At 45.3% G+C, this 26093-nt stretch overlaps 3 protein-coding genes across 10 annotated transcripts in view; 1 reads left to right on the forward strand and 2 right to left on the reverse strand.

Moving 5' to 3' along the window:
* Positions 1-992, reverse strand: part of GNPAT (glyceronephosphate O-acyltransferase) — a 22359-nt gene extending 21367 nt beyond the window's left edge. For 2 of the 3 annotated variants that reach the window (XM_080389289.1, XM_080389288.1), the window contains exon 1: positions 382-736. In XM_080389289.1, the coding sequence (XP_080245415.1) occupies positions 382-621 (240 nt within the window). In that variant the 5' untranslated portion in view covers positions 622-736. Of the gene's footprint in view, positions 1-381; positions 737-858 lie in introns of those variants that run through there. The other variant, XM_080389290.1, reaches the window with a different exon arrangement.
* FSAF1 (40S small subunit processome assembly factor 1) lies at positions 722-13278 on the forward strand (the record flags this gene model as incomplete). Its single annotated transcript, XM_080388014.1, has 6 exons — positions 722-919; positions 3739-3795; positions 4891-4986; positions 11130-11216; positions 12226-12275; positions 12943-13278. Coding segments are annotated over 6 exons (618 nt in total), but the record flags the coding sequence as incomplete, so codon positions are not given.
* TRIM67 (tripartite motif containing 67) overlaps positions 13138-26093 on the reverse strand; it is a 67985-nt gene continuing 55029 nt past the window's right edge. For 3 of the 6 annotated variants that reach the window (XM_080389282.1, XM_080389281.1, XM_080389280.1), the window contains exons 10-11: positions 24060-24222; positions 13138-22560 (exon numbers count right to left, since the gene is read on the reverse strand). In XM_080389282.1, coding sequence (XP_080245408.1) covers positions 22495-22560; positions 24060-24222 — 229 coding nt within the window. In that variant the 3' untranslated portion in view covers positions 13138-22494. Of the gene's footprint in view, positions 24223-26093 lie in introns of all 6 variants that reach the window. The other 3 variants (XM_080389279.1, XM_080389278.1, XM_080389277.1) reach the window with 1 other exon arrangement.

Genomic DNA, 26093 nt, shown 5'->3' on the forward strand with positions numbered 1-26093 from the left:
TCGCGACACGACAAGTGCTGGGGAAGCAGCTGAGGGGACGCGGGCTCGGGGTGCGCAGCGGCGGGGGAGGTGAAGTCGTGAGGGGGGAACGTGCGGTCCCGCCCGGCCGCCACCTGCCCCCGCAAGGCCCGGGACAGGCCTCGGCCCCCGCCGCGCCCCGCAGCCCCCGCGCCGGGGTCGGGCCGGGCAGGCTGCGGGCCACACACCCACACCCACCACAAGCCTCGGAACTCCCAGCGGAGCGCGGCCGCCGCGGCCCCCGGGCCCCAGACCGGCGAGGAAGGTCGCGCCTGGCGCCGTCACTCCGCTTCAGAGCGAACGGCACCGCCAGGGCGCGGGGGCGAGGCGGGCAGCCCCCCTCCCCCCGGCCCCGCTGCCTACCGAGTACATGGGCGCCCCTCGCCGCGCCCGCCCGGGCGCCGCCGCCGCCGCCGCCATGGTCCTGCGAGCTGCGCCGCGCCGCCCCGCGCCCCGCTCCCCCGCCCTACCCCGTCGCGGCGGCCTCCCGCCCGCAGCCGCCTCCCGTAGCGCCCATGGCCCCGCGCCGCCCCGGCTCGGCCGCCCGGCGCGCTGCGGCAGGCGCGGCGGAGGGCGGGCGGACCGCGCGATGGGCGGCGCCATCTTGGGGGCGACGGGAGCCGCCCGGGACCAAACGTCCTTCCGCCCGGCGCCCCGCGGCAGCCATGGGGTCGCGGGAGCCGTGCCGCCGGCTGGAGGCGGTGCTCAGCGCCATCTACGACCTGGGTGGGTGAGCGGGGCCGCGCCGCGGGCTGCCGGCGGGGAGAGGCCTGCGCCGAAGCCGGCGGCGCCGCGGCTTTCCCTGGGGCGCCGGGGCAGGGGGGGGCTGGGCGCGCTCACTCTGAAGCGGAGCGATGGCGGCCGCGCGCAGCTGACCCGCGCCGTGTGTTGCGGCCCGCAGGTGAGGAGCCCAGCGCTCGGGGCGCCGCGGCGGACAGCGAGGCCGGCGCGGCGGCGGAGCGGATCCCGGGCCCGGAGCCGGCGGCGGGCGGGCGGCGCGGAGCCCGCGACTTTTTCGGGGAGCTGCGAGCCGAGCTGGGCGCCGCCGCCGCCATCCCGCCGCCCCCCGCCGCGCCGCCCGCCGTGGAGGTCGTGGTGTTCCGCGGGAGGAAGAGGAAGGGGCGGCCCAGCCCCGCGGCAGCACCCAGCAGCGGTGCCCAGGTAGGGCCGGGGGCGGATGGGCGGCTGGGCGGTCCCCTCCGCCGCTCCCGCAGGCCGGGTGCCGCTGTCCCGTAACGGGGCGGGCGGCCCGGGCGGCACCAGCCGCTGAGCACACCGCGCTGTACGGCGCAGGGTTTATTTTAAAGCCACATCGGCGACTTGAGGTGGAGCCGGCACTGGCCTGGGATGCCCCTCTCTGGTGCTTGTTAAACCAAACAAACCCCTCTGCATGTTTGGGACTTTTTTTTTTTTTTTGCTGTCTCCCCAGTCTGCCACCGTAAATTGCGAGATACCTTCCATAGTTCCCTCTCCCGTACATAGTTTCTTCCCTCTTGTTAGTACAGCTGCCTGGAAATCCAGGATCCTTCGGGGATCTGTGCCCAGGTCGATGGCATCCAGCCCTGCTGATTCCCAACAGGGCTACAGGTAGGGGCAGGCTAAACCAGGGTGGGCAGGGGGTGAAGATTTGTTTTTTTTTTCCCCCCCTATCTCAGAAGATGTCTGGATAAGTATCCTGTATTTGAAATAGGTGTATCCCAACAAAATAAACTGACCTGCAGATAGGACGACCAATATGGCAAGAAGTGAATGAAACGGGAAGCAAAGCCTCTCGGCTCCTTCTGTGCTTAAGCGTTGGGAGCGCTGCTCTGTGCCTGTCAGTAGGTGTGGGTGCGAGGTGCCCGTGCTTTCTCCTCTTCTCTGGCATCACAGCAATGCTTGGCTGTTGACAAGCAGCAGGCGTCTTGGAGGATTGGTGTTGGGGTTGTATGTGTGTGACATCATTAGATCTCAGAACTCTGGTTTGGTTTGTTGGTGCTGAATTCCCTTGTGCTACCAAAAACCGAAGCAGAGTTGCTTCGACAGAGAGGCCTGGATAGGCTTGGCTGGAAGCCTTCCACACTGAGCAGAGGTTACCTTGCGGGTTGATTAGTCTCCAGATTTTATAGCTTCTCTGCTTCTTTTCTTCGAGTCATGTTCATGGCTGTAACATCAGAAGCCCAATCCTAAAATAAGCTCCGATGAGCCAACACAATGGCAGTCTTGAATTCAGGGAGACTTACTGGTATCTGGGGTTTGACTGCTTAGAACTGGGAAGTTCAAGAGTCTAACCAAGCAGTTAGTTGAAACCATAAACTTCTGTGCTTTTTCCAGCATGTTTTCCTCTAAAAATTCCCCTAGATATCTATTCTCTTATGCTTTTTACAACTTAAATTTTTCAGCCTGAAAAGACTGGTGTTAGGCTTGTTAGTAAAATGCTCTGAAAACGACCAGGTTTGTTTGTGGTTGAAATGGACAGTTTTGTGTAGAAGCTTTTGCAGAGTTGAGAGAGGTTTGGGTTTAGCTCTGGCAGATGCAGAGGGAAGCCCTGATGTAACCCTGGGACCTGATCCTGTGAATCCATGTGACTTAATGGCCTGGAGAGTGAAAAGGAAATGTATTAAAAGCATTCAGGTTCAGTTTTAACATACAGGTAGTACTCCTGCTTCCTTAGAGGGGATAGTGCCCTTGAAAGCAAACAGGGGAAGACAAACAAATGCTCTTGAACAGACTGCAGTTTCCCTGCCTGTGCTGCCTGCCTGCATCAGCACGCTTGCAGGCAGAGCATCCGCTCAGAGAGGAGGTTCAGCATGTCCCGCCTGAAATCAGGAGTTGGACACAATCTAAAATAACCCTGGGGGATGCATTACTGCTCTGAAGTGTCTCACTCCCATATCGAGCAGGTGTGGAGCCCTCCCTGGAGATTTTGTACTGCTTTTTCTTCCTGGGATATGGTCTGTCCCTCCTGGAGAGTTCCTCTGTAAACTGAGAACTGCTGATGGAAGGTCTCTGTGTAAATCGTAGTGTAGAAAAGATGCAGTTTTCACTAATCTCATTTTGAGCAAGTGTTTTCTTTAAACAGCATTGTGGGGTCTGCTGTTTGCTAACAGTGTATCTTTTGGAGCTTTTTCTCTTGCATTAGTTAAAGCTGGATATGCCTGTCCATGCAGTTGCAAATTAGGATTGTTCTGTCTTACTACCAGCTATCAGTACATGCCCAATTACCACTGTGCTCTCTGTCTCAAACAAAATGACTTAAAAGTTCATGTCCTATCCTGCATTAACAGTTTGGTATGGATTTGGAAACAGAAATACATGTGATACATAGTTCACATGTGGCAGTTTTTGTCTTATAAAATGTAATTTATACTCGAAAGTATAGGATCTAATTGCATCTATTAATATCTTTCTGAATTATGAAACTCTGTGTAAGTGTTAGCAGATCATCCAAGCAAGAAAATGCGGGACAAAGCTATATGCACTGTGCTATAAAGGTACCCTCTAAATTGTACAAGGTTGTTCCAGTAAGACCTGGTAGTACCTACATACTAAAACTGCCGTTGAGACTGTCTCTTTTAATAAATCCAGGCAATAAAGCTAGAAAAAGATATTGCTGGAAAGCTCTAAAGTATACTCTTCCCTACAACTCATTTTACATTTCGCTGCTTTCCAAAAAACTATCACAATCAGCATTTGAACTGGTGCTACTTGTTATATTAATTCAAAATGTTTTGTTTATAGACCAAAATAGTGGATGAAGAGAAAAATGCGAACGAACAAGAATTCAACTTTGAAAAAGTAAGTCAGCAGGACCTATCTAATCTCACTGTTTTAGTGTGCAGGTATGTGTATTTATATCCTTGGGGAAGCTATGGTGGGACTGGTGGGAAACGTTTCCAGGAAGGGTTGTCTCCTGTAGGTGAGATTTTCCTGCTAGGTAATTTTGGCTGCATGCCACGCTGCAGGAGGAGCATGCTGGCTGTTGTCCACTGCGCTGTGTGGAGAGGTGTGTTAGAACTCTGTGGCCTTTCGTTCTGATCTTTCAATGGCAATTTGAGGAGGATCGCCATATGTTAGCTATGTAAAGCTATGTGAGTACTCATAATAACAGCATAGCTCTTTCAACCCCGTGGTGTTAATCTTAGATTTCTGATCCTGTGTGGGAGGGAAGAAAAGTGTATTGGCATCTATTTTTGAAACAGCAGATGACTTTTTTCAGTTTGTCTTTTTAGTCTCATCTGTTCTTATATGACCATAACTAGCATTGGCCTTCTTAGATACCAATTCATTTACAGATCTGTGCACGTTGTTTTATATGCTTGGCCTCTGCTCAGGGGTGAGCTGTGATCCAGTGAAATCTCACTGGAGATCCTGCGTGGAGCTCTGTACTGCTGAGAACAGTGGGAATTTAACTACTGACTTTAAAAAGATTATGAATTCACCGTGAGTTTTGCCAGAGTGTTCTGTATGTATGTGTGTAGTTAAACCACTTCACCATCTACCCATCGGTGTTTCTCACTGGTTAAGTGCTCTGCAGCCAAGGAACGAGGATGCTCTGTAAACACTGGGTGCTGTGGGTAGCACATTTCATTGTTCTTTGTGCAGCATATGATTCATTTTTATATGGAGAAGATATGTTCCATTCTATTCCTTGTGTGAAATGAAGAAAATTAAAAATTGTCTCCCTGACATTCTTTACCATACAGAGATTAGATGGAGAGTGGTTAACTGTCCTGTAGTATAGCTCCAAACTCAGTTTTATTTTATAGCATGCTGATTTTAGCTATTTGCCAGGGTTTCTTTGGAGTATGACTTTGTTGTGGTCTGTCAAGTGTTATTTTACAACAGGGAGGACAAATAGTGAAATGCTTGCAATTTTCTGTAATGTTCTAGGCTCGTCTGGAAGTGCACAAGTTTGGAATCACTGGCTACAAGAAGCAGGAACAACGTGTATGGGAACAGGAGCGTGCTATCATGCTGGGAGCCAAGGTAATTGTTGCTTGGTTTGTGCTGAGTGGTCACTTGTGGCAATTGAGGCATGGACTTTGCAAGGATGGTGAAGCAAAGACCTTTATTGTTAGTTACAGCTTTTATAAGTTTATGCTCTGTACACACGCCGCTAAAAGTTTTATTCTTGGTCAGACTCTACTGTCCACGCACCCAGCCGCTGTTCACAATTCTCTGCTGTTCACGCTGTCACCTTGTCTTCTAGAGGTGAGATCACATTCCTCCTCTGTTCCTGTTCCCTCTGGGTTTCTTCTCACACTCCCTCAAAGTTATTTACTGCTTTGCTGCAGGACCACAGCTCCACGTTATCAATGTCAAACAACCCCTTGTCTCCATCCTCTAATTCTCCCTTTTAGTTTTTCAATTACAAAAGTTTGTTTAAACGTGTCGTGGACTGTAGACTGTTTGTTCCTTTCTTTTTTTCTTTTTTCTTTTTTTTTTTTCTTCCAGATAACCTGTTACATGAACATGCAGTACATCCACAACTCTGAATGAATACCTTTTTTGCAGTGTTATATAGTCTTGTATGAACCATAAGTCAACTATATGTTAAATCACTCTTCTCCATCACTGTTGTCACTATCTTTGAGTTTTGTAACAATGCCTAGGTCATGATCCTTTAGCTTAGGCAACTTCATCAGGTGAAAATACAAACATTTATTTCTAATACGAATTTGCAGAAACCGTTCTATCCACAAGACACTTTATGGAGGGATATTATGTTGCATTGTGCATGATCTATTAGAAGTGAAAAAAATGGTGTTCCTGAGAGAAAACACTTCCTTAGATCATTACTTTAGAACTGGTTTTTGCACCTGCTATACTGCAAGAATACCCTAAGCAGTAATGTATCTTTGTGGACTTTGAGATATCTGTGTGGTTACATTTAAACTTCACACACAAACTGATCTCAAGTATAACTCTAGGCACAAGTGTAGGGAATGGCATGCTTTGGGACACAATCTTTCTTGCTTACAAGGTATCAAATGGTATGTCACTCAGGTTAAAGTCTAATTTCTATGACAACTTCATTTTCACCAAAGGATTTGCAGTTAAATACACAAACTAATGGAGCTCAGCTGAAGTTTCACTGCTGTAACGGAGTACAGAATACTTTTCCTACTGACCTTAAGGGTTGTGGTGGTGGTGGTGGTGATGAAGGTGTAACAGATATTTGACTTTTAACACAATACACAAATTTTCAGCTGTGTTAAATTCACCTGTACACGAAGAACACTTATTCCTTCTGAAGCAACAGCTGAGGATTTGTACAGTCTTTTCACCTTGAGTTGTTCCCAATTTAGAGGTTTAAAAAAAAAAAAAAAGAAATAATTCAAAAGTATTCTGTCAATATGCTGATGCAGTTGTATGCTAAATTCTGGTCACACTAAAATAGGGTTATGTCCTAACATTTATATATATGTAGCACTCCATTATAATTTACGAACAAAATTCAGAATTTCATTTTAGCTCAAATTGCTTGGAATTAGATTAGGTTGCAGTTGTCATCCTAACAACTAGTTTCCACATTTTGCCCCTTAACTGAAAAACACGCATGATGAAAGTGCATATTTATAGAAACAGAAGAGTAATTGAAAGAAAAATCTTATGTTCACAGTTGTTTTTCTAAGTCTTATTAAAGTCACTTTTTTCTTTTTTTTCTTTTTTTTTTTTTTTTTTTTTGGAAAGCCAACAAAACTTTACTTAGTCAATAACTACAGCATTAAAACCAGGAAGGTTTCATGCTATAGGCTACAGCAGCTTGGCAGCTTCCTTGCTGCTAGTGCCTGGCTTCAAGACCAAGTACTGCAGCAGGCAGTGGGGCTCCTGGCAGCTCGCTGCCATGTCGGGGACAGCTGACAGGACCTTTTCATCTTCTCCTGCATCTCTTCATGGGTCCTCAGCACTTTCTGGATGTGCTGGAGCCTGAGCCCCAGCCCTCTGATCTGCTCCAGGTACTTGTCAGAGAGAGCAGATTCTCATTCTCTTTCTCCAGGAGCAGCAGCTGTAGTCTGTCGAACTCCTGCCACAGCAGGACTGTCTCCTGGACATGGGCAGAGTCCACCTTGGGCTCCTGCCCTCGCACCTTCTCCCACACCACCTTGGCCTCTGTCTCTGTGTGCTGGAGTGCACAACTCGGCTGCGAGACCTCTTCTTTCAGCCTTGTGACTTCCCCACTCTGGTCAATGAGTTGCATCATCTCGTCTTCCTGCTGTTTCACCACGTCCTGCAGCTCCTTCTCACTCTAGCTTGCCACTCAGTGCCCTGTTCAGCTTGATGATGGTGGCAGCCTGGGTGTCCGTCTTCTCCTGGCTCTCAGATGTCACCGTCTCCAGACGGAGCTGCAGGTTGGAGTTCTCTGTCTGCAGTGCCTTGGACTTGCTCTGCTCCAGCTCCTGGATGCGGAAGCTCAGCATGGCAACGTCGGGGACCATGGCTCTCAGCTCCTTCATGCTCTCCAGCAGACTGGTCTTGGGCTCTGTTGGCTTTGGTGTCAAGGCAGGTTTGTCCTTGGTAAAGGCATTTCCACCTCCAGTGGCTTCATCAGCATCTTTTGCCAACACCGCTTTCAGAACACTGCCCACGAAGGAGCTCTTGGCGCAGAACGGGGCGCAGGCACAGCAGGGTTTCTGCCAGCTCTGTGTCTGCGGAGCCACGGGCCAGGCTCTGCTTCTCGATGGGGCATCGTCATCCTCTCTGTTGCTTGTTAATTGCGTCAAGGCAAAGGTTGTATGTAGCTGGGTGACCATGACCTGATTCATGCTATGGTCAACTAAACGCTGAATACAGGAAAAAAGGCAGGGGAGACATAAGGCAAACATCAGTAAGGTGGTTAAGGCAATTATAATAAATTCTACAATACTTTTGATCCATGGCTCAAAGTTTCCCAGCTGTGAGAAGAGACCAAAGGCATCCCACCCCTGGCTCTGCTGCAGATCTTTGTTCAAGGCTTTTAAGTTTTGTATGTTTTTGTGAATTGATTCAGAGTGGTCACTCAGATTCATGCAACACATCGCATCAAAGTCTTCACACCCATGTCCCTGTGCTAACAATAGGAAACCAATAGCAGCTCGGTTCTGTAGCGACACATGATGGACAGAATCAACATCTGCTAATAAGCCAGAAAAAGTAGCGTTTGTAGTATTACTTTCTGTAGCAAGCTAGCAGCCTAATTTACTAAGCAAGTTAAGAGTGTGTACTATTCCTACAGAAGAGATTAGAGAAGCAAAAATGTGTTGCGCTGCATTCCAGAACTCAACCCGTGAGTTACTGGCTGCTGTTCTGTGTGACAAACATTTGACATGTGTTGGGGTTGCAATTGCGAAAGGGCTGCAATGCCCACTTGCAGTCTTCATTGGCATTATCATAGCTCGTTGTTTTAAATGCAACTCTTGAGTTTTTTCATGCTTGACTTGTTGCAAAATCTTCTGGAGCCTATCAATAAAGTTAGTATATGACTCTTTGGGACCCTGCAAGACTGTGGCAAACAACTCTCTAGAGGCTTGCCCGGACTCCAGTATCTGCACTGCCTTAATAGCTACCTCCTTAATTGGCAAATAGTTGTCCCAGGGATACCTTGCCTGAGTCATGGAATTGGCATAATTATTTTCCCCAGCCAACTGCTCATAATTAACAGCAATTCCCCGATTAAGGTTTTTCAATCAAGGCCACTACACATAGCTCACAAAAATCAAATAACCACACCATATACTGCGTCGGAGTTAGTACCATGTGAAGCAATGACCTCCAGTCATGTGGTGTGAGTGTATAAGGCTCTGCCATTGCTTCAAGAAGGGACACAGCAAATGTATTATGAATCCCCAATTCTCGCACTGCTTTTCTTAACTCTTCAACAGACTCATATTGCACAGGCTGCCACTCTCGAGGCTGATTTGGCTGATGAAATACTGGACATGCCATTGCAACTCCTAAATCCCCTCACTTAAGTGCTTTCCGCTTGCATTCCCGCCAGTGATCCCCCAGACCCCCTTTCACCCTCCCCGAAAACACAGTCAGTGCATATGGAGTGGGGAGGAAAAGGGTCTGGTTCCTTTTAAAGATTTATAGGATCTGGATCAAAAGGTTTATCAGCGTCAATGGAATCATTGTCTGAGTTGTCCTGTTTTCACACTTGGTCCTGTGTTGTGAGGGCTGCTGCAATCGGTGACAGGAGCTTTGGGGGCAGAGAAGGTGCAGATGGAGTCACCACATTGTTGATGGTGTCTTGAGAAGAGCCACGCTGTCAGTGGAATTTACAGCCTCCCCTGGTTTAGCACTATTTGTAGAATTAGTCCACACTTGGCGAAGAATAGTCAGAATTTGCCACCAGGGTGCTAAATACGTTCCCGTTGCGGAGTCCCTCTCTGCGGCAGCATCATGCAATCTTCTGCCGACCGCTTTCCAGGCAGGAATTTGCAAAGTGCCATCAGGTGGAAAGTCCGGCACTGTCACAGATCCATTCTAACAGAGTCACTAGCTGCAGACCCGTCTCAGCTCGTTGCTGAGCTGCAAGCAGCTGTTGCAATATGTCCAGGCTGCACTGTTGATCTCGGGATAACTTCCCTCTAATTGTTCCTGACTGCTCACCTTTTTTGTAGGTGATCGGTGCACAGAATTTCTGTACATCCTGGTTCAGTCAGGCTACGCCACCAGTTTGGGGCTCCATAAGCCTCCTACTTAAGCTCCACATTGTCAAAGAAGAGGTTGTTGTAAAATCTCCCTTTGATGCCGCATCAAATTGTGTCTTTCCTCTTTCTTCCCAAAGCTGAGTGCAAGATGCTGTTGTGGCATCCACAGCGAGTCCCTGCTTGCGCAGCCAGGCAAGCAAAAGTTTCACAGCTGCTTCATCATACTTCACCCCTCTCTTCTCCAGTATTTTCATCATTATGTCTCGTATCAATTTTTCTTCCCTTGACACATGTGAACCCATATTGTCCCCAACTGCTCACCTGTAGAGGTGACGAGGTCCGGACCAAACAGCTCTGTACCACTGCTTTCTTGAGTTCAGCTGGGCATCGCCACCGACCGCTTTATGGTCTGCAGCTTATTGACCACCGCATCAGGGTCACCATTTGTGGCGACTGAGGCATGGACTTTGCAAGGATGGTTAAGCAAAGACCTTTATTGTTAGTTACAGCTTTTATAAGTTTATGCTCTGTACACGCATCACTAAAAGCTTTATTCTTGGTCAATCTCTACTGTCCACACGCGCAGCCACTGTTGACTATAGGCTATTCTCTGCTGTTCACGCTGTCACCTTGTCTTCTAGAGGTGAGACCACATTCCTCCTTTGTTTCTGTCTCCTCCAGGTTTCTTCTCGCACTCCCTCAGTTATTTCTTTGCTGCAGGATCACAGCTCTACGTTATCAATGTCAAACAACCCCTTGTCTCCGTCCTCTATAGTCACTTGACTGTTACGGTGAAGGAAAGTGGTAAAATAAATCCTGAAGGGATTTGGCACTGGTTTTGTAAAACACAAGATACCCTGCCCTGAGTCTTCTCCCACGTCATCCTTATTTTTACATTTTCTGTTCTGTATTGTGTATTTTCTGTAAAGTTTTGGAAAACTAGTATGGTTGTGTTATCAGAGATGTTGTATAGATGAAATGTGACTGATTGGGGTGGAAAACAACTTTTACTAAGTTTTAGTCAGGCCATTCGAAACTAAACTGTTGGATGGAGGAGCTCGCTTATTAAAGCTTCACTCTCCCCGTGAGTTAAAGGTGGAGAAGGCTTTTTAGTTTTGTTTATCATCAGTAAAAGAAATACAAAATTTATTTTAATAATATTTAAATAAAATATTTATTTTTTTAATTAAAAGTAGGTCTTTGGGGGGGGATGGGGGGGGGTATGGGTTTTCTTTCTAGTTCAGTGTGTATATCAAAATCTTGTAGGACTGATGTCGAGCATAAAGATCCCTCTCTTCTGTCTCCACCAAGAAAAATATGGTTTCTATGTGTCTACCTTATGTCCCTAAAGTACCCTTCCTCTCACCCAAAATAAATAAACCATTTCTAATGTTTCTCCACCACCACCTGAAAAATATTGTCTATGCAAGTATGTGAATATTTTCTGAACCTATTTGAAAATTTCATCAGTTGTATCCCACTCAATCTTCATTGCAGCCCCCCAGAAAGGAACATGTGAACTACAGGACTTACCAAGAGAAAATGAAAGAGAAAAAAACAGCAAAGGATGATGAGAAGAAAAAGGTTTGTGTGAAATTTTCTATATAAAAAGGCAGCATGCAAGAGCCTGACAGGTAATGCCTCAGGCGCAGGAGGAGTGCCCAAGCTTGGCAGCCGCTGCTCCCCATGGAGTGGGTTCCTGGCTCCAGCAGGAGTAACCTCATCGGTAAAAGCTGGTTGTGTGCAATATGAAGAGCAGACAGTCAAGCTTGTGTTGTGGTGGGTTTCACTGCCTCGTCATTTGAGGCTGATAGACTGACACAAAACCAGCAGTTCGTTTGTTGGGGTTTTTATTCCTTTGCTTCTAAGGGGGCAAAAAAATGGCCTTCAATAAAAGTTTGCTGCGTGTTGTCTAACCACAGAGAGCCAGATCTTCAGCTGGCTTTATATCAGCACAGTTCCATCTAGGACCTTGCTCATTCTATAAAGCAAGGGTGAGGTTTTTGTTGCATCCATCCACCAGCGCAGCCTGTCTGGCTCTGAGCCTACTCCCTGCCCGCCATGGAGCCTCCTCATGTAGGTGGGAGCAGGCTGCTGGGTGGCTAATTGCTCTATCAGCCTGTTTCCTGCCACCCTCTTTCCCAGGGGACCTACTTCTCCTCTGTCATGTGGCTCGAAGTGCACCCAGTGCATGACCAGACATGACTGAACCCTGTCATTTGACAGGTACGCTCAGGTGACTAAGCACACCTGCCTGGTAGCAAGTCCATCTTTTGACCGAAGGATCTGTCACACGCCCAAGAAGTAAAAGCCTCTCCTTGTGTGGCTGGATCTGTGCTTGCTCACATGGCAGGGGCAGCGTGTGGGTCAGGAGGGGGCTGTACTTCCCATGAGGTGACAAGAAGGGCCCTGGGCACTCCTAGCTGTGCCTCTGTAACACGTTGCATCAGTTGACCTGTCGAGGGTCTCCCAACCTGCTTTAAATGCCTGCTGCTCCATGAAGCAAAGGCTGCCGCTTGTTTTGTGTGCAGATGTTTGTTTAGGCAAGATGCTCTGTTCCTTTTTCCATTAAAATATGTACCTTTAAAAACAGGAGCATAAAGGTGATTCTCTTAAGAAGAAGAAGAAGGAACAGAAGGAGAGGTAAGCCATTTTTAACAGGGTTAAAATTAACTTGCTTTTGTATAACCTCCGCAGTGTATTTCCCCTGTGTAACTACACACAGTCCTATACCAGAAGCCGTGCAGATCACAGTGGAAGGAACCTCTCCCAGTGCAGAACTCAGTCACAAAATGGTGATGTTGCTCTGTCTAGTGGTTTCAGAGGCTTTAGTTATGCAGCTTAACTGAAAATGTGTCAGTTCTGCCCTGATATGTCTAAGACTGCAGCTGGAGGGGAGATGGATGGAACCCCCTCTGCGTGGACCCAGGATATGCCACTTACTCAGAGCATTTGCCCTGAGAAACAATTTCTGCAAAACACAAGCTACAGTAAATAGAGGCTTGAACGGTGAAGTGGTATTCTTAATCATAGTGTAGCAGGTTCACTGGATCGTACTCTATCCTTTCTCTAACCAAGAGCCCTTGTGCTTCAAAACTTTTTAAAATGTAAATCGTTCTGTAATGTGCTGCAAATTTTGAATGGCTATGCCGATAATACATGTCCTGGTGTCATTAACCTGCTATGATTTGATATTCCATAATACCAAATGCTGATTGCATAAATAGGTGGCTTTTTCACCATATTAAGTGATTTCATGAGTTTCTGTTGTTTCTCTTAATTCTTTTTGTTTTTCCTCTTCCTATTTCAGGAAGGCCAAAAAGAAGAAGTCGGTGCCTAGCATCTGGCCTGCAGGACAAGTTGGAAAATTCAGAGATGGGACCTTGATTCTGCAAAGCCATGACATAAAGAAAATTAAATCTTCTAAAGTTATCAAATGAACTTACGATACAGAGTGAAATGGACAATACACATAAGACAGAATTTGTGTTGTTACCAACACAGACTTATGGAGCCTCTTGTCTTCCCAAGATATCCTGATTTTTTTTTACCTTCTCTGTTGCAGGATTTCCTGATTCTGCCTTGGGGAGAATATGAGAATTTACCATTTTATAAATAAAAATAACACTTTTTATTAAGAATGTTACATAGGGTATTTTTATTAGTCAATACATGCTAAAGAAAGCATTTAACTTTCTTGAATCAGCTTATTGGCTCAAAGTAAAATATTATTGTAATCCATTAATTAATGAATTAAAATATATAGCTCTTTGCTTTCAATCTGAAATGGATAAGGAAAAAGCAATAACTTACTTTCTCTGAACCTGAGGTAGGTATTCTCCAAATGTTTACTGGGCATACACCTGTTTCTGTATCTTTATGAATTGTTAGTGGATAGCGGAAGTGCATAACAGTTTTCCTGTCCAGGAAAACCTCTTAAAGGTTTCAAAATTATTTGCTTTGAAATGAAAACGAGATTTTCTGAAGTTTTGTCCCAGGTAAGAGTTACAGACTCAACCTGCATACCTCTGCAGAGATCTCCAGTTAAGCACTGTTTCAAATGCTGGTTTAGTGGCTTGGTTGGTTTGTTTTTGAAAACAAAACCACGCAAGACTGAGCCAAATGAGGCATAGACACTCGGTAGCTAGTGGTTGTTCATGGTTAACCCATGTTTGTTTTGATCAGTGTTACCCTGCCTCATAAGGCTCTTCTGTGAACTCTTTGTCAAAACTATTTAGTGCTATTTGGATTTCAGCAATTTGGTGTTTCTGAAAGAACAGTTTTGTCCTCTGTAGCTAAAATGGTTTTTTGTTTGTTTTTAAGGTTGTGTTTTCATTAGAAGTGACAGTGGTTAGTAACCTTCCAAAATGTCCTCTCCCTTCAACCTCAAGCTAAAGAAACTTGAATGTTTTAGGGGAGGCAAAAATAAGGTTAACTATTAAACGACAGAGGGAAAAGTTCATGCTGTTTATATATAAGGTTAGCTGGAGCTTGTTTGAACAGCTCTAGCAGCAAAACAGATGTATAGGCAAGAGAAAACAGCCTTTAATGGAGAAACTTCTAGGCATATTGGTGAAATTCAGCGTACCGCTGTGCGCTGGGGAGGCGAAGCACACTTTCTGGCTGCCACCTGGGAGCCTAGGTGGGGTGATCCGTAACCGTGTGTGAGCGGGGACGTCTGTGTCAGCTCGCAGCAAGGCCAGGAGCACGGTCCTCTCCCCAGAGAGCAGCATTGGAGGCTGCTCCCCCCACGGGGTAGGCAAATGCTCTGGGGCAGCAAGAGCCACACCAGAAGGGGATGCTTTCTGGTGTGCTTCTACCCCCACACCTTCCACCTTATCTTCAGGTCCTGGAGAAGAGCCCTGCCAACACACAAGTGAGGACTAAGTGGAGGGAGAGCGCCCGGAGGGAACGAGAGCCAGGTAAAAAGTGGGAGTGTTTCTGGAGCCATGTGAGAGGAGGAGGGGTGTGCAGAGCTGGGTTGCTAAATACTGTCGTCCCATTTCATAATTGCACAATTTGATTTCTTCTCATTCAGTATTCGTTGCAGATTCAAACAGGAATTAACAATCCTGTCTGGTTACAAACTTAATGTCAAATCACGATTGCGTGTGAAGGTGTAATCACTCAGTTGAGTACAGAGCATCGAGACTTGTTGAGGCAACAGATGTTGTGGGGTGACCTGTATTTTTTAACTCCTGGTTAACCCTTGAGCTCGGTTTCTCATTGCTCGCTTCTAGATCAAGTTTTGTTCAGCTGGCTTTGGGTATAATGTGTTGTGTGAGTTTGTCCTCAATCAGCTTTGGTAATTTAAAGGGTTCACCTTCTACCTCCACAGCTCCCAAAAGCTATTTAGGAGTGAAACTTGGTCAGAGTGGAGTGTCTTAATTTTTGTAGTCCTGGTCTCAAGCTTGTACAGTCAGTTAAAGAAGTGTTGGAAAAAAAAATTCAGTTCTTAAAATACAAGTTGAAAACTGAAATGCCAAGCTGACAGTGGAACATGAAAGCTTGGGGAAAAAAACCCAAAAGCTTACTCACACTTTTGCATTTCCTAACTTGTTTAACATCAGTGTGTATGCATTAGGAAAGGTTTTCTGTTATATGGTGATAGGTTGCTTTTTGATATCAAATCCCCAAGGTGATTTGAGCTGGCCATCCTTTTAAGGTGCTGTTCTCAGGCATGGTACCTTCAGTCCTATTTTGTTACTAGATGCATTAACAGAAATGCTAACAGCTGACATCTGGCAAACAAAACTGCTGACAACCTGTTACCTTGTGTTTCTCTGGGCTGGTGAGTGTTGCTAACAGAGTATGTAAGTGTACGTTCAAGCAGCAAGCTGTGTTGCTTTTGGAGCATGTACTGATAAACAAAAGCCAGTGTTGACTGAACAACTGATTGATGATGGGCAACGCAGAGCAGGGACCATCTTTATTTTGCCCTCTACATGCAGTGAAAAAGAGGAATGAGGGATAAAGGAAGAATGCAAGCATTTCTCATCTGCTCTCTTTTGCATGCCTTTTCCTGTGGCAGCTTTATTCCCATTTCCCCACATGCTAAACCCATTCTAATTGTCATTCCGCCCAGTCAGACCCTTTGCCATGGAGGAGTTGATGCCAAGTTGTTGTCTCTTGCAGATAAAAAAAAAAAGGTCATGATGGATGGTGTCTCCACACACTTACTCCTGATGGTTTTGGCTGGGTTTCTGTTTCTTCCCCTGCCGCTGCTCTTAGTGTGTCAGCATGCTTTATTCTGCTTTATTAACAGGTATTTATGAAGGTTGCATAGCTTCGACGAGTGCCTTTTTGCAGGGGCTGAGTGTGCTGCCTCTGTAGCATTGCTCAGTCCCTCACAGGCATCTGCTTGGCAGATGTGTGCAGCTGCAAGAGGACGTGTCATTTTAAACCGTCTCACAAAGTTTTGTCTTTCCTGCCCTGGCAAGCTTTCTGCCTGGTCTGGCTTTTACACTTACCCAAAGGTCTTTCCAGTCGGATCCTACTGGTGTCACAGCTCCAGGCTCTGCTTGCTCCAGTGTCAGAAGCAGAGACTGGGAACTCGCCCAGAGTCTCTAAGATGGATTTGAGCTACATAACTCACCCCCAGGTCCTCAGTAACCAACACGCACCAGGGCTAACAGAGTGGTGCTGACGAAGAAAGGTGTTTCACGCCACTTAATCCGGTGTATGTGTGAAGTTAAGGCACAGATGGTTGCTTTGAGGACTCCTGACTTTCTGCAGCTGCTGCGTTATTCTTGACCGTGGTAACAAAGCAGGTATCCACAGTTAGAGTCAGGTGTGCATTCTGCATGACTGCTTCATCTACATTATGACATTATGTTTTTTAATAATAATTTGGAATAATAAATTGGGTACTGGTGCTGAATTTGTTGGCAATGTTTTAAGAATTTATTTAGAAACTGTAAAACAGCATAAACTTATACATCAGGTTTTCCAAAAGGGTGGTATTAATAATACTACACAAAGTTTTAGTCGGACCAAAAGACAAAAAGCAGTTTGTTTCCAATTCAAAAAATACAAACGTTTGCTACAGGTACAAAATTATAAAAAGTTTGTATTTTCCTCTTGATCTGGTGACAGACACATACAGCAGAAATGTATATTTCACCAGCTCCAAATCCGTATAAGCTATGGGAAATGACGATAAAGAAAAAATGTCATGGTTAAGAAGAAAATGCAAAACAACTTCTCGTCTTTCATTTAACCAGACATGAACACTTATTCCTTTGCACTTTTTTGGTTGCCAACATTTAAATTAGTCTTAGTCATGCTTCATATAACAATCAGAAATAACAGCAGGTTTACCTCATGCATTTATTTTTAATATTCATCACATAATGTCTTCTCACCATGCTACCTAGAAAGGTTAGTGTTTTTATTGACAACATTTAAGGGAAGTGGGGGATGAAGGAATGCAGTTGGGACTCAGGAATATTTCTACCTACTGCTTCACAAGAAAACGTGAGAAATCCTCCAACTGGCATAAAACTTAATTTTGTAATTAATTCTGCTTGGATCTGTTTGCAATAACAAATGTAACAAAAAGGTCACTTAACAGAAGGGGAAGATGCTGCTGAGTGCCTCTGTCAGTAAAACACGCATCTGCCTTCTGTATTGTGCAAAGGTGCAGAGCCCTGCACATCTAGTCTCTGTGGCTTGCATATGGGCTTCTGCACCTAAGAAGACCAAGTGCGTCTTACTTATGATGGATTTGTGCTTCAGGCTGCTGCTCCAGCCAGTTGTGTGGAGCATTCAGTAGTGCTGGGCAGAGGAATTGCCAGAAATGTTGTCAGTAAAAACTAGAAGCAGCTTACTTTAAATTAAAAAAAAAAAAAAAAGACTCTCCATCTTAGTTTAGTAATTTTCAGTGACAAGTGCCCTTTACATTTGCAATGTGGTTGATTTGTTACCATAACCTGTTGAAGGACTTGAAACTGTAGTCTTTCTTCCAAAGTTGATCTAGCCAAGATGCTTGGGGTTTTCATATTATCTGGCTTGGTTCAAAGTTGAATTCTTGACTTTGTTATTGAAACAGAACGCTGCAAAGCTGGTAAGGCCTGAAATTAGGTCTAATAGCTCTTTCCTCATCTTTCTGTGAGCAAAGGATGTGCTAGATGGCACCAGAAAGCTGCTGTTGCCAGACTGTTGGTACTTGGCATCCCTTCTCGCAAAAACAGGTAATCTGAATTGTGGTCCAGAAATGCACCACCTCTTGTTGGCAGTCGCAAACACGGTGTTTTTCATACAGTGGTAACGGCAGCTTAGCTTTGATCTCATCTCTCTTACCTTGTTTAGGAGATATTATGTGAGAAAGAAAAAAAAGCTGCATCTCACATTCTTTCTTGCTCTAGAACAACTTGGAAACCAGCATATTGGATGCTCTCTGCCATCTTTACTAACTACACTTTGGGGAAAAAAAAATACAACCACAAAATAAAAATAAAAGCTTACATAGCACTACGACAGAACTCTATCACCAGCCAAGAACAAACTACGGCAATACACTTATCATGGCATTATTTACAAGACAATGGAACATTATGCATATAATAAATTACATTTAATACTTTTCCTCTTAAACTCTGCTAGATGTAAGCTTATGCTTTTTTTAAAAAAAAAAATATTTTCTTCAGTCCAATATATTTTCTTCTATGTATCTTAACTGACTAGGCAAGTACAGGAGGTGACAATGCTATTTGCCTATCTTTTCTGTTTTTAAAAGCCAAATTGCTTTCCGAATTCATGATACATCATAGTATGCTACTGTCCTCACTGACATTTATGTTATAGCGCATACCTTTCCACAGCAGAAGCAGTAAGGGATTGTCAGCATGGCCTGTGCTCATATTGACATTAAGTCTTGGAAAGGATCTTCTTGTGAGCTCTTTTTGAGTTGATGAGAGAAAATAAGGGAGTGGAAGTTGCATAGCATTGCACGCCTTGGGACGTTTGACAATGCTCCTGATGGCACGTTTCTTCTGTTTGTTCCCACCAAAATTAGCAGGGAAATTTGTGAGGAGAAAGCCAGGAGGAAGGTTCACAAAGGCTAAGGTTGGGATTCACAGGGGTAGGTGAAAACTAGGAGTCCCTTGTTGCTCTGCAGGACAGAAAGGTTGCCTGCTGTGTTTATTTAGCAGCTGTGCAGAGGTTCCAAATTGGTGTATGCAGAGGTCAGGCTTTGTGAAGTTTATTAGAGGAGGGGAGGGTTGGTTGGTTTGTGATTTTGCGTTGGGTTGTGGGGTTTTTTTAAACATTAAGTCAATTTACAACTACCATGAGAGGGTTCTGTACTACAGTGGATGGGATTCATCCAGAGCAAAAGGCTCTGCTCTCCTGCTTATAAGGAGTAGCCTGGCATCTAGGAGCCGAGGAGTCCCACAAAAGACAGGTCTGTGTGGGTCCAGGTGCTGGAGGAGCGTGGAGACCCTCTCTGCACAAATACCCCGAGGAATCGCAAGGAAGCAAGAGCATCCATAGTGTTCCCCTTGAGTATCTATGCTACTCTTCAGTCCTCTGGGCTCCCCCCGGACAGTCGGCAACATGATTTTTGCAAGGACCATAGTGTTAAAGGCTGACTCCCTCCTAAAAAAGGGATTTGGAGGAAACAAAACTGATGTAAGAGATGCTGTAGATGAAGATCATGCAAACTGCTGGATTTATAATGAGACAGACCTCAGAGGAGTCACCTGCAGAGAAGCAAACTACCTCCAGCCTGATCAGGGAGATGGAAGTGCCCCACTTCTCCCTACCTGATGCTGTTCTGCAAAGGGAAAATTCTATTCTCCCTATTTCAGATGACCACTGCCATCTGGATGCTCTGCATAAATATTCACATATGGAGTAGTTTCCTAGCGTAATTCTAACTAGTTAAGCATTATTTCTGTTAATTAAACTACCGAAATGTATCCAGCTGAAGTCATAAGACTACGTTCTATTGGGGTAACTGGTTTATTGCTATGGGTCATGCTATAAGTCCTTGAATGTGTGTACAACCACTTTGTTTATTTTTGACCTAAGCTAAATTAGTCTTACTAATGCAGGTTAACTACTTCTAGCTGTATTCCTTTTATTTTATTTGCGTTTCCACTAAGGTAAAAGGAGACTGTAATGGTGTAGCTAGTCTGTACCCTACTTCTATGAATGTTAGAACGTGTAGAGGAAAACGAACAAGCTTCTTTACAGCTCTGAATGATGTCCCTACCTGTTGTCCATATTTCCATTAGAAATTAGTAACCTGTATCACTCCCTGTGTTCTCCCCAAAGTATAACGCACCAGGAACCAATACCAAAGCAACTATGAAAACCGAAACAGAGTACTGCAAACACTTCTAAAACCCATTCAGAATTAATTTGAAACATCTGGCAATGGTTGAAGATTGGAAAGATGTAAATCCCTTTGAGTTTCCTTCACAGAAGTTGGGAGTAAAGACAAAGGTTCAGTCCCAAAACAAACAATGCCCTTTTGTTTTTAATACAAGTGAAAGTGGAGTGCCTTCTGTATTAAAATTATCACGGGATGTTTCCCAATATAAAAAACTATGTGCAACTTATGTACAGTATTCCCATACACTGCTCTGACTGGCAATACCCAAAGCCAATGCTGTGATTACAACTGTTAGGTTCGTGGAAGAGCACACTCAAGGAAATTCGGGGTCCGGTAGCGTTCTAGCTGAGGTAGGTTAAAACAGACCCGCTAATTAGAAAATCCTGCGTGAGTTCATATGGTATTAAATAAAACTGAAAATTATGAAACAGTTGGTCTCTACTATTCTTTAAGAAACCAAGATGAGTGTAGCACAGTTATTCCAATATCTACAAGTGTACTAATACAATCTATTCCAGACTTGGAAGAAGTACCGTTGCTTTCCCACTTAAACGCTTACGTTATTTTTTCCCCGTCGTTGGTTTTATTTCCTATTTCAGTCTTGACATCGCTGAAGGTGCACTGCAGGAGGGGTGAGCTCCAGGATGCTTGGTTGGTCAAAGGCAGCATGATGGCAGACTGCTTTTTGTCTGTGCAATAGCCCAGGACTGGTTCGTTATGGGCTGCCTCCCCCTCCCCACAATGGCTGGGAGGTGGGATGACCCCAGGGAGGATCCCGGCCGCTCTGCTGCAGGGAAGCCCTGCCATCACTCAGCATTACCTGGGTGATGCGCTCCGGCCAGAGACCAGACGTGGACCTGCAGCAGGATGCTTGGGGGCTGGCAGGCTGCCCAAAGACAGGCCTGGGCTGTTTGTCCTGTGGCTGTAGTTTAATGCAAGGCAGTAAGCTGGGTTTTGGTTAGAATATTTGTTTTCAGGTTTAACGATTACATGTCTGATAACAATATGCATGTGCGTATACGTATGCTTGGAGAGAAAAAATAAGCAGCAGGATTTTAAAAAAGGAAAGAGTACATTGATGGCATTTAAGAGTTTATGCTTTTCTTGTTTGATAGCACGCTTACGTAGGATTTGAGTGACAGAGCCTGAGAAGTCATGGGCTCAGTCTGCTGCGTCTTATCCTTACACATTCCTGCTATACACACACACACACACATGCATATGTTAACTGGGTTCAGAGGAAAAGCGGCACACACACGAATCAACGTGTTTTCTGACAACAGCGTGCAGGTGACAGTGCCATGGCTGTGGGAAAAGTTCCCTGTCAGTCAGACTCCAGTTGCCACAGCGAGCACCTGAAACAGCTGCTTGTTTCCATGGGAGATGCCAGACACAGATATCTAAGTCTTACAAAAGATTTTTGTCCCAATCCAGAAAAAATCTTAGGGATGGATTTCACATTAATGCTATGAATCTCTCTCACTCAAGTGCTTCATTACGGTCAAGACATTAATTAGCTCACACTAATCTAATAGAAAATTAAGGCTTCTGATCTCAAAGCTACATTGGAACTACAGCTGCCCAGGGCTTATCAGGATCAAGGCTAGAAAGCAGCATTTCTCTACATGGTATACTTTACATGTGTCATATATAAATAAATCTCTTGTCAATTAAATTCAAGGGGATCTCCCCTGCACCATTTTCTCAAGTTGTGCTGATCAGATCTTCTGTGTCTGATAGTCTCCACAATCACACCTAAATAAAAAACACTAAAATGTGTCAAGGATATTTTTCTCTACTTTTCATATCTGAATTCTGCATGTATCATGGTGTTAGCTAAAATGAGCACAACTACTACATGGCAGTGCTTGGAAACCAATCTTATTCTTGTTAAGTTCTGCCACTGAATTCTAAAGGGATGTTATCCCATAGCTTACTGCAGTCCAGAGCCAGAAGGAATAATTAATGGTCATTTGAGCCCCTGAATGTAATGGACAACCAGGAATTCTTGAGCACACAGCATCCACTTCAGCTCTCAAAACATATGCTTCGTTGATTTAAGGACTTCAGGTGGCAAAGAGAATCCAGTTCACCCACTGGTAAATTGCTCCAACAGCCATTGTCCCTCAGCTTTAATCTTACCCACTTTTTCCGGCACACCTAATATCCAAGCTGAAAACCAGCCGTGAGAGAGCAAATACGCTCATTTAACCTTTTGCTTTATAAATGTACGTGTGTGTGTGTGTGTGTGTGCACGCATGTGTGTACATACGTATGCAATACAGTGTAGATACGCCCAGGTACCCATCTGCAATTGGGTGCCAGGTCAGTGGGTATGCTTGCTATGGCTGTTAAATGAAAAATGGAGTGGGCTAGCTGTAACCAGTGGATTATTCGGTGAGCAACACGCTGTACAATGTGTTAAGTCCGGGAAGAGAATGCTTTTTTACTGACTTACTGAGAAGTGCCACATCACACTGAGAGAGCTTACAGAATCCAGCGCAGGGTCCGGCAGGGGCTTCTTTAGTTGTTGGGCAACTTGGGCTGTTTTACACATTGTGGCACCTCCAGTCCTGTGTGCAGGGTCACCTGCACAAAGAAGAAATAACATGTAGATTCAAAAGTGGGACATCCTCTGCAGAAAGCGTTCCTGACGGCCAAGAGCAAGCAAATGACAGAGGAAGGGCTGGGGGACTTCAGGTCCAGGTTTAAGCCATTAAGAGTATTAATGGAGGAGATACTGAGTGCCTGAGATAAACAAGTCTCCTTCCCCCTTCCCGTCTGAACACCCCGAGGTCTAGAAGCCAGGTGTCTGTAATCTCTTCCCAAATCCAGCCACCAGCTGTAGGCCTCCAGCAGTGCTGCTGGTGAGACACAAGGTGGATGGTGTCGCTGTGTGAGGGACCCCCAGTGCTTCAGGGCAGGGATCACACAGTGGAGCCTGTGTACTCAAAAGAAGAAAACCCTTTTATCTTTGCTGTCCTGGCAGGACAGAGCATGAGACATTTTAGTTCTCCTTCTGTAATCTGACGTCCTACAAGGTCAGGGTTCCCACACAGACGTACCAGAGCACCCTTCAACAGCAAACACAAGTTTAGTCTCAATAGTTTTCCGCTGCCCCCACGTCAGCCACACTCTGCCTTAACTCGGTTGTGGTAAGAAATGCAAGCCAGGCACTTAAAAGGATGCAGGTAGCTAAAACTATACATAGTTGTGAGTAAAAATCTGTGTTGAATATAGCAGTGAGGTGCCCGGAGAACCGCCCGTGTCTTCCACGTTGGTGCATCAAATAGAACAAAGCTATGAAATCTTCTTGACAGATTTGGATGTCACCAGTAATGAATGCTAAATGTTCATGTACTGGTAAGACATGCAAGGCTTCTGGTTTTGGTTTGGGTGTTTTAAATGATGAGTGTTCCACCCTGGCTGCATTGGTCCTATCTGACCTAAGCTGACTTCTTCAGTCTGAGGCTCCTGGGTGTTTTCATAGGTTCTCCCTTACACCACGTCCTGTTTCTAGCCATATGCAGTGGTCTTGAAGTAAAAATACATCATATTTAAAGAGGGTTCCTCCAAGAGGAGATCCTCTTGAGAACAGAGAGCATCTCCCAAATTCAGAAAGAGCAGGAATGATGGGCTGACCGGGTCTTCTCTGTTGCACTAACTCTCTGACCTGTGTTGTCTTTGCTCTCCTTACCACTGTGCTGCTCACATTGCTGTCTCTCACCAAAGTTAATAATCTCCAAACATAAGATCTAAGAGGAATTAGCATACTTATGGTTTTCTAGTCAAACAGGTTGAGGAAGCCTTAGCACCACTGCTTTCCAAGTGGAGCACTGCAGCAAAATAAATGTTAGAATTATCATGTGCCGGTACTCCTACTTGTTTTTACAGCTGTGAGGCAAGGCAGAAGCCAAATGCAGTTTTCCAAGAAGTGTTAGTAGCCCAGGTGTCAGCCTGGAAGGAAGGAGCCCCTATCCATACTGACTACCTACAGGTGACATTACCAGCCCCAGTGGCAATGGCCGGTAGCATACATTCTCCTTCAGGTGAGAAGGGTGAGTGGGACTGAGCTGCAGAAGACTTACCTGGACATTTCGATTGAGGCTCAGTGCAGGCATGAAGACACCCTCGACGTTTTCAAATGCTGGAGGCCCTTGTTGCTGCCCGTTTATGTAAAAGGTCAGGTTGTGCTTGTTCAGATCCAGCAGGACACCAACAGTGGCACCTTTGGAAACTCCTCCTTCAGTCCTAGGGTACAAAGGGACCACACTGCTGGTGAAGGCAGAGTGCTGCGCTGCTGCTGCTCTCTCTGTGACAAGCTGTCTTGCTAAGCAAAGGGAGCGTGGAGCAGCACGGTGAAATAATTATCCTCGTGGCATTTGGCAATGACTGATCCACACCTTCATCTGAAATATATGTGCCATATTCCTGGGAGTGGGGGGATCCTAAAGAGAAATTAGGTCCATCTCTCCTCCAGCTATAACCTAAGAGCTGAAAATGGGGTTCAGAGTGAACAAGTCCCATCGGCCGATGAGAGACGGGAGGGTGAGCAGGTGAGGTCAGTACTGAGCATGCAGGACAGCAGTCCTGGAGACACAGGCTCCTCAAAGCATCCCTGCTATAGCGAAACGATGCACAGCAGAGGATGATAAAGCAGAAAGCTGGTTTCCTAGGTGTTCATTTCTAATTATGCCTGCTAACAGCTCAATGACTCAGACTTCCCATTCAAGTACTCACCTTGGCATCCCCTAAGGGGAGCCGGCTTTCCAGAGACCAGGGAGCCAGTACAACAGGTAGTGGTTTCGGGGAAGAAGGGAAGGTGGGGCTGGTTAGGGATGAGCGGCGCTCCCTGACTGAGAAGATGCTCAGCTATAAGACCACGAGCTGCTTCAAGTGTGCCGGCACGGTTATTAATACCAGTGATAATTGGTTGTGTCAGGAGCAGCTGCTGGGAACTACCATGGTATAGGAGCTTGCCAGGGCAGACTCAGCCAGCCATTACACGCTCGAGCGATTTGACATTAATGCACTTTGATTTGGGGGTTAGTCAAACCCTGTATTACTTTAAAGAGTGCTGAGCAAAAATATCTACCAGATATGCAGATTGGCCACAGGCACTGCTACTCTGCTAATATCAGGGGGGCTCTGCGATGGATTTACAGCCTGACACAATTTGTTCAGGGTAAATCAGATTTCAAAAATAATTTGCAGTAGGAAAGGAAGCAGCTGTCTCTTGTCCCACGCACTCCCCTCAGGCACACAATAGTCACAAGATTAATTCAATTTTAACATAAAATTTATCACAATAGGTAGGCAAAACATAAAAAAAAAAAGGGGGGGGGGGGGGGGTTCAAAATACGATTAGGAAGAATATAGTGCGGGGAAGAAATTGTCATCTTGTCCACTAGGTGTCACAAACTGGTTTCCTTTAGACGAAATGTGGCACATGGCATTTCCTCTGAAGGTAAAGGGCGTTTTATCGGTGGCATAACAGTATAGAATGCTATCCTGACTTCTCCATTTAAAGCTCTTCAAGCACTAATAGTATAGCTGAGAATCATGAATTGGCCTTGACGTGTTAGATTTCAAACTTTACTGTTCTCAGGTTCCTTGTATTTGCTTTCTGGTCCTATAAGCATTAATAGGTTTCTCTTTGAGCTCTTCTCCAAAACCATAAAGTCAATTTCCAACAAAAGTTAAGATGCTTACTTGTCCTCAGCATCTCAGTATCTAGGCTTTTTTTATCAAAAGCACTCAATCATAAAATTCATGAGATTGTGGGAAGCAACAGTACTATGATCTAGAGCTATTTACAAATAGATTAGATTATTTTTCTTTCTGTTTAGGAATGACTTTGATTGTAGGGCACCATGTTTTATATCCTGCAGTGTTTTAACATAGATTTTATGACATCCTTTTAAATGACATTGATTCTCTTAGGGAAACAGAAACAGCAAATTTGCTTTTTTGAGATTATTATGCTCTTTCCTATATGAAAAGCTAATTTGCTTCTTGTGGGCTAATTATCTGTGTGCTGCACAGTGACATTGAATGACTCCTCTTCAGCCCCCGGGGACAGCCCTGCTGAAGAGGAGAGAGATGCTGCCTGCAGAGCCCAG

The sequence above is a fragment of the Falco punctatus genome (genome assembly GCF_963210335.1).
Source record: "Falco punctatus genome assembly, chromosome: 5".
Lineage (NCBI taxonomy): Eukaryota > Metazoa > Chordata > Aves > Falconiformes > Falconidae > Falco > Falco punctatus.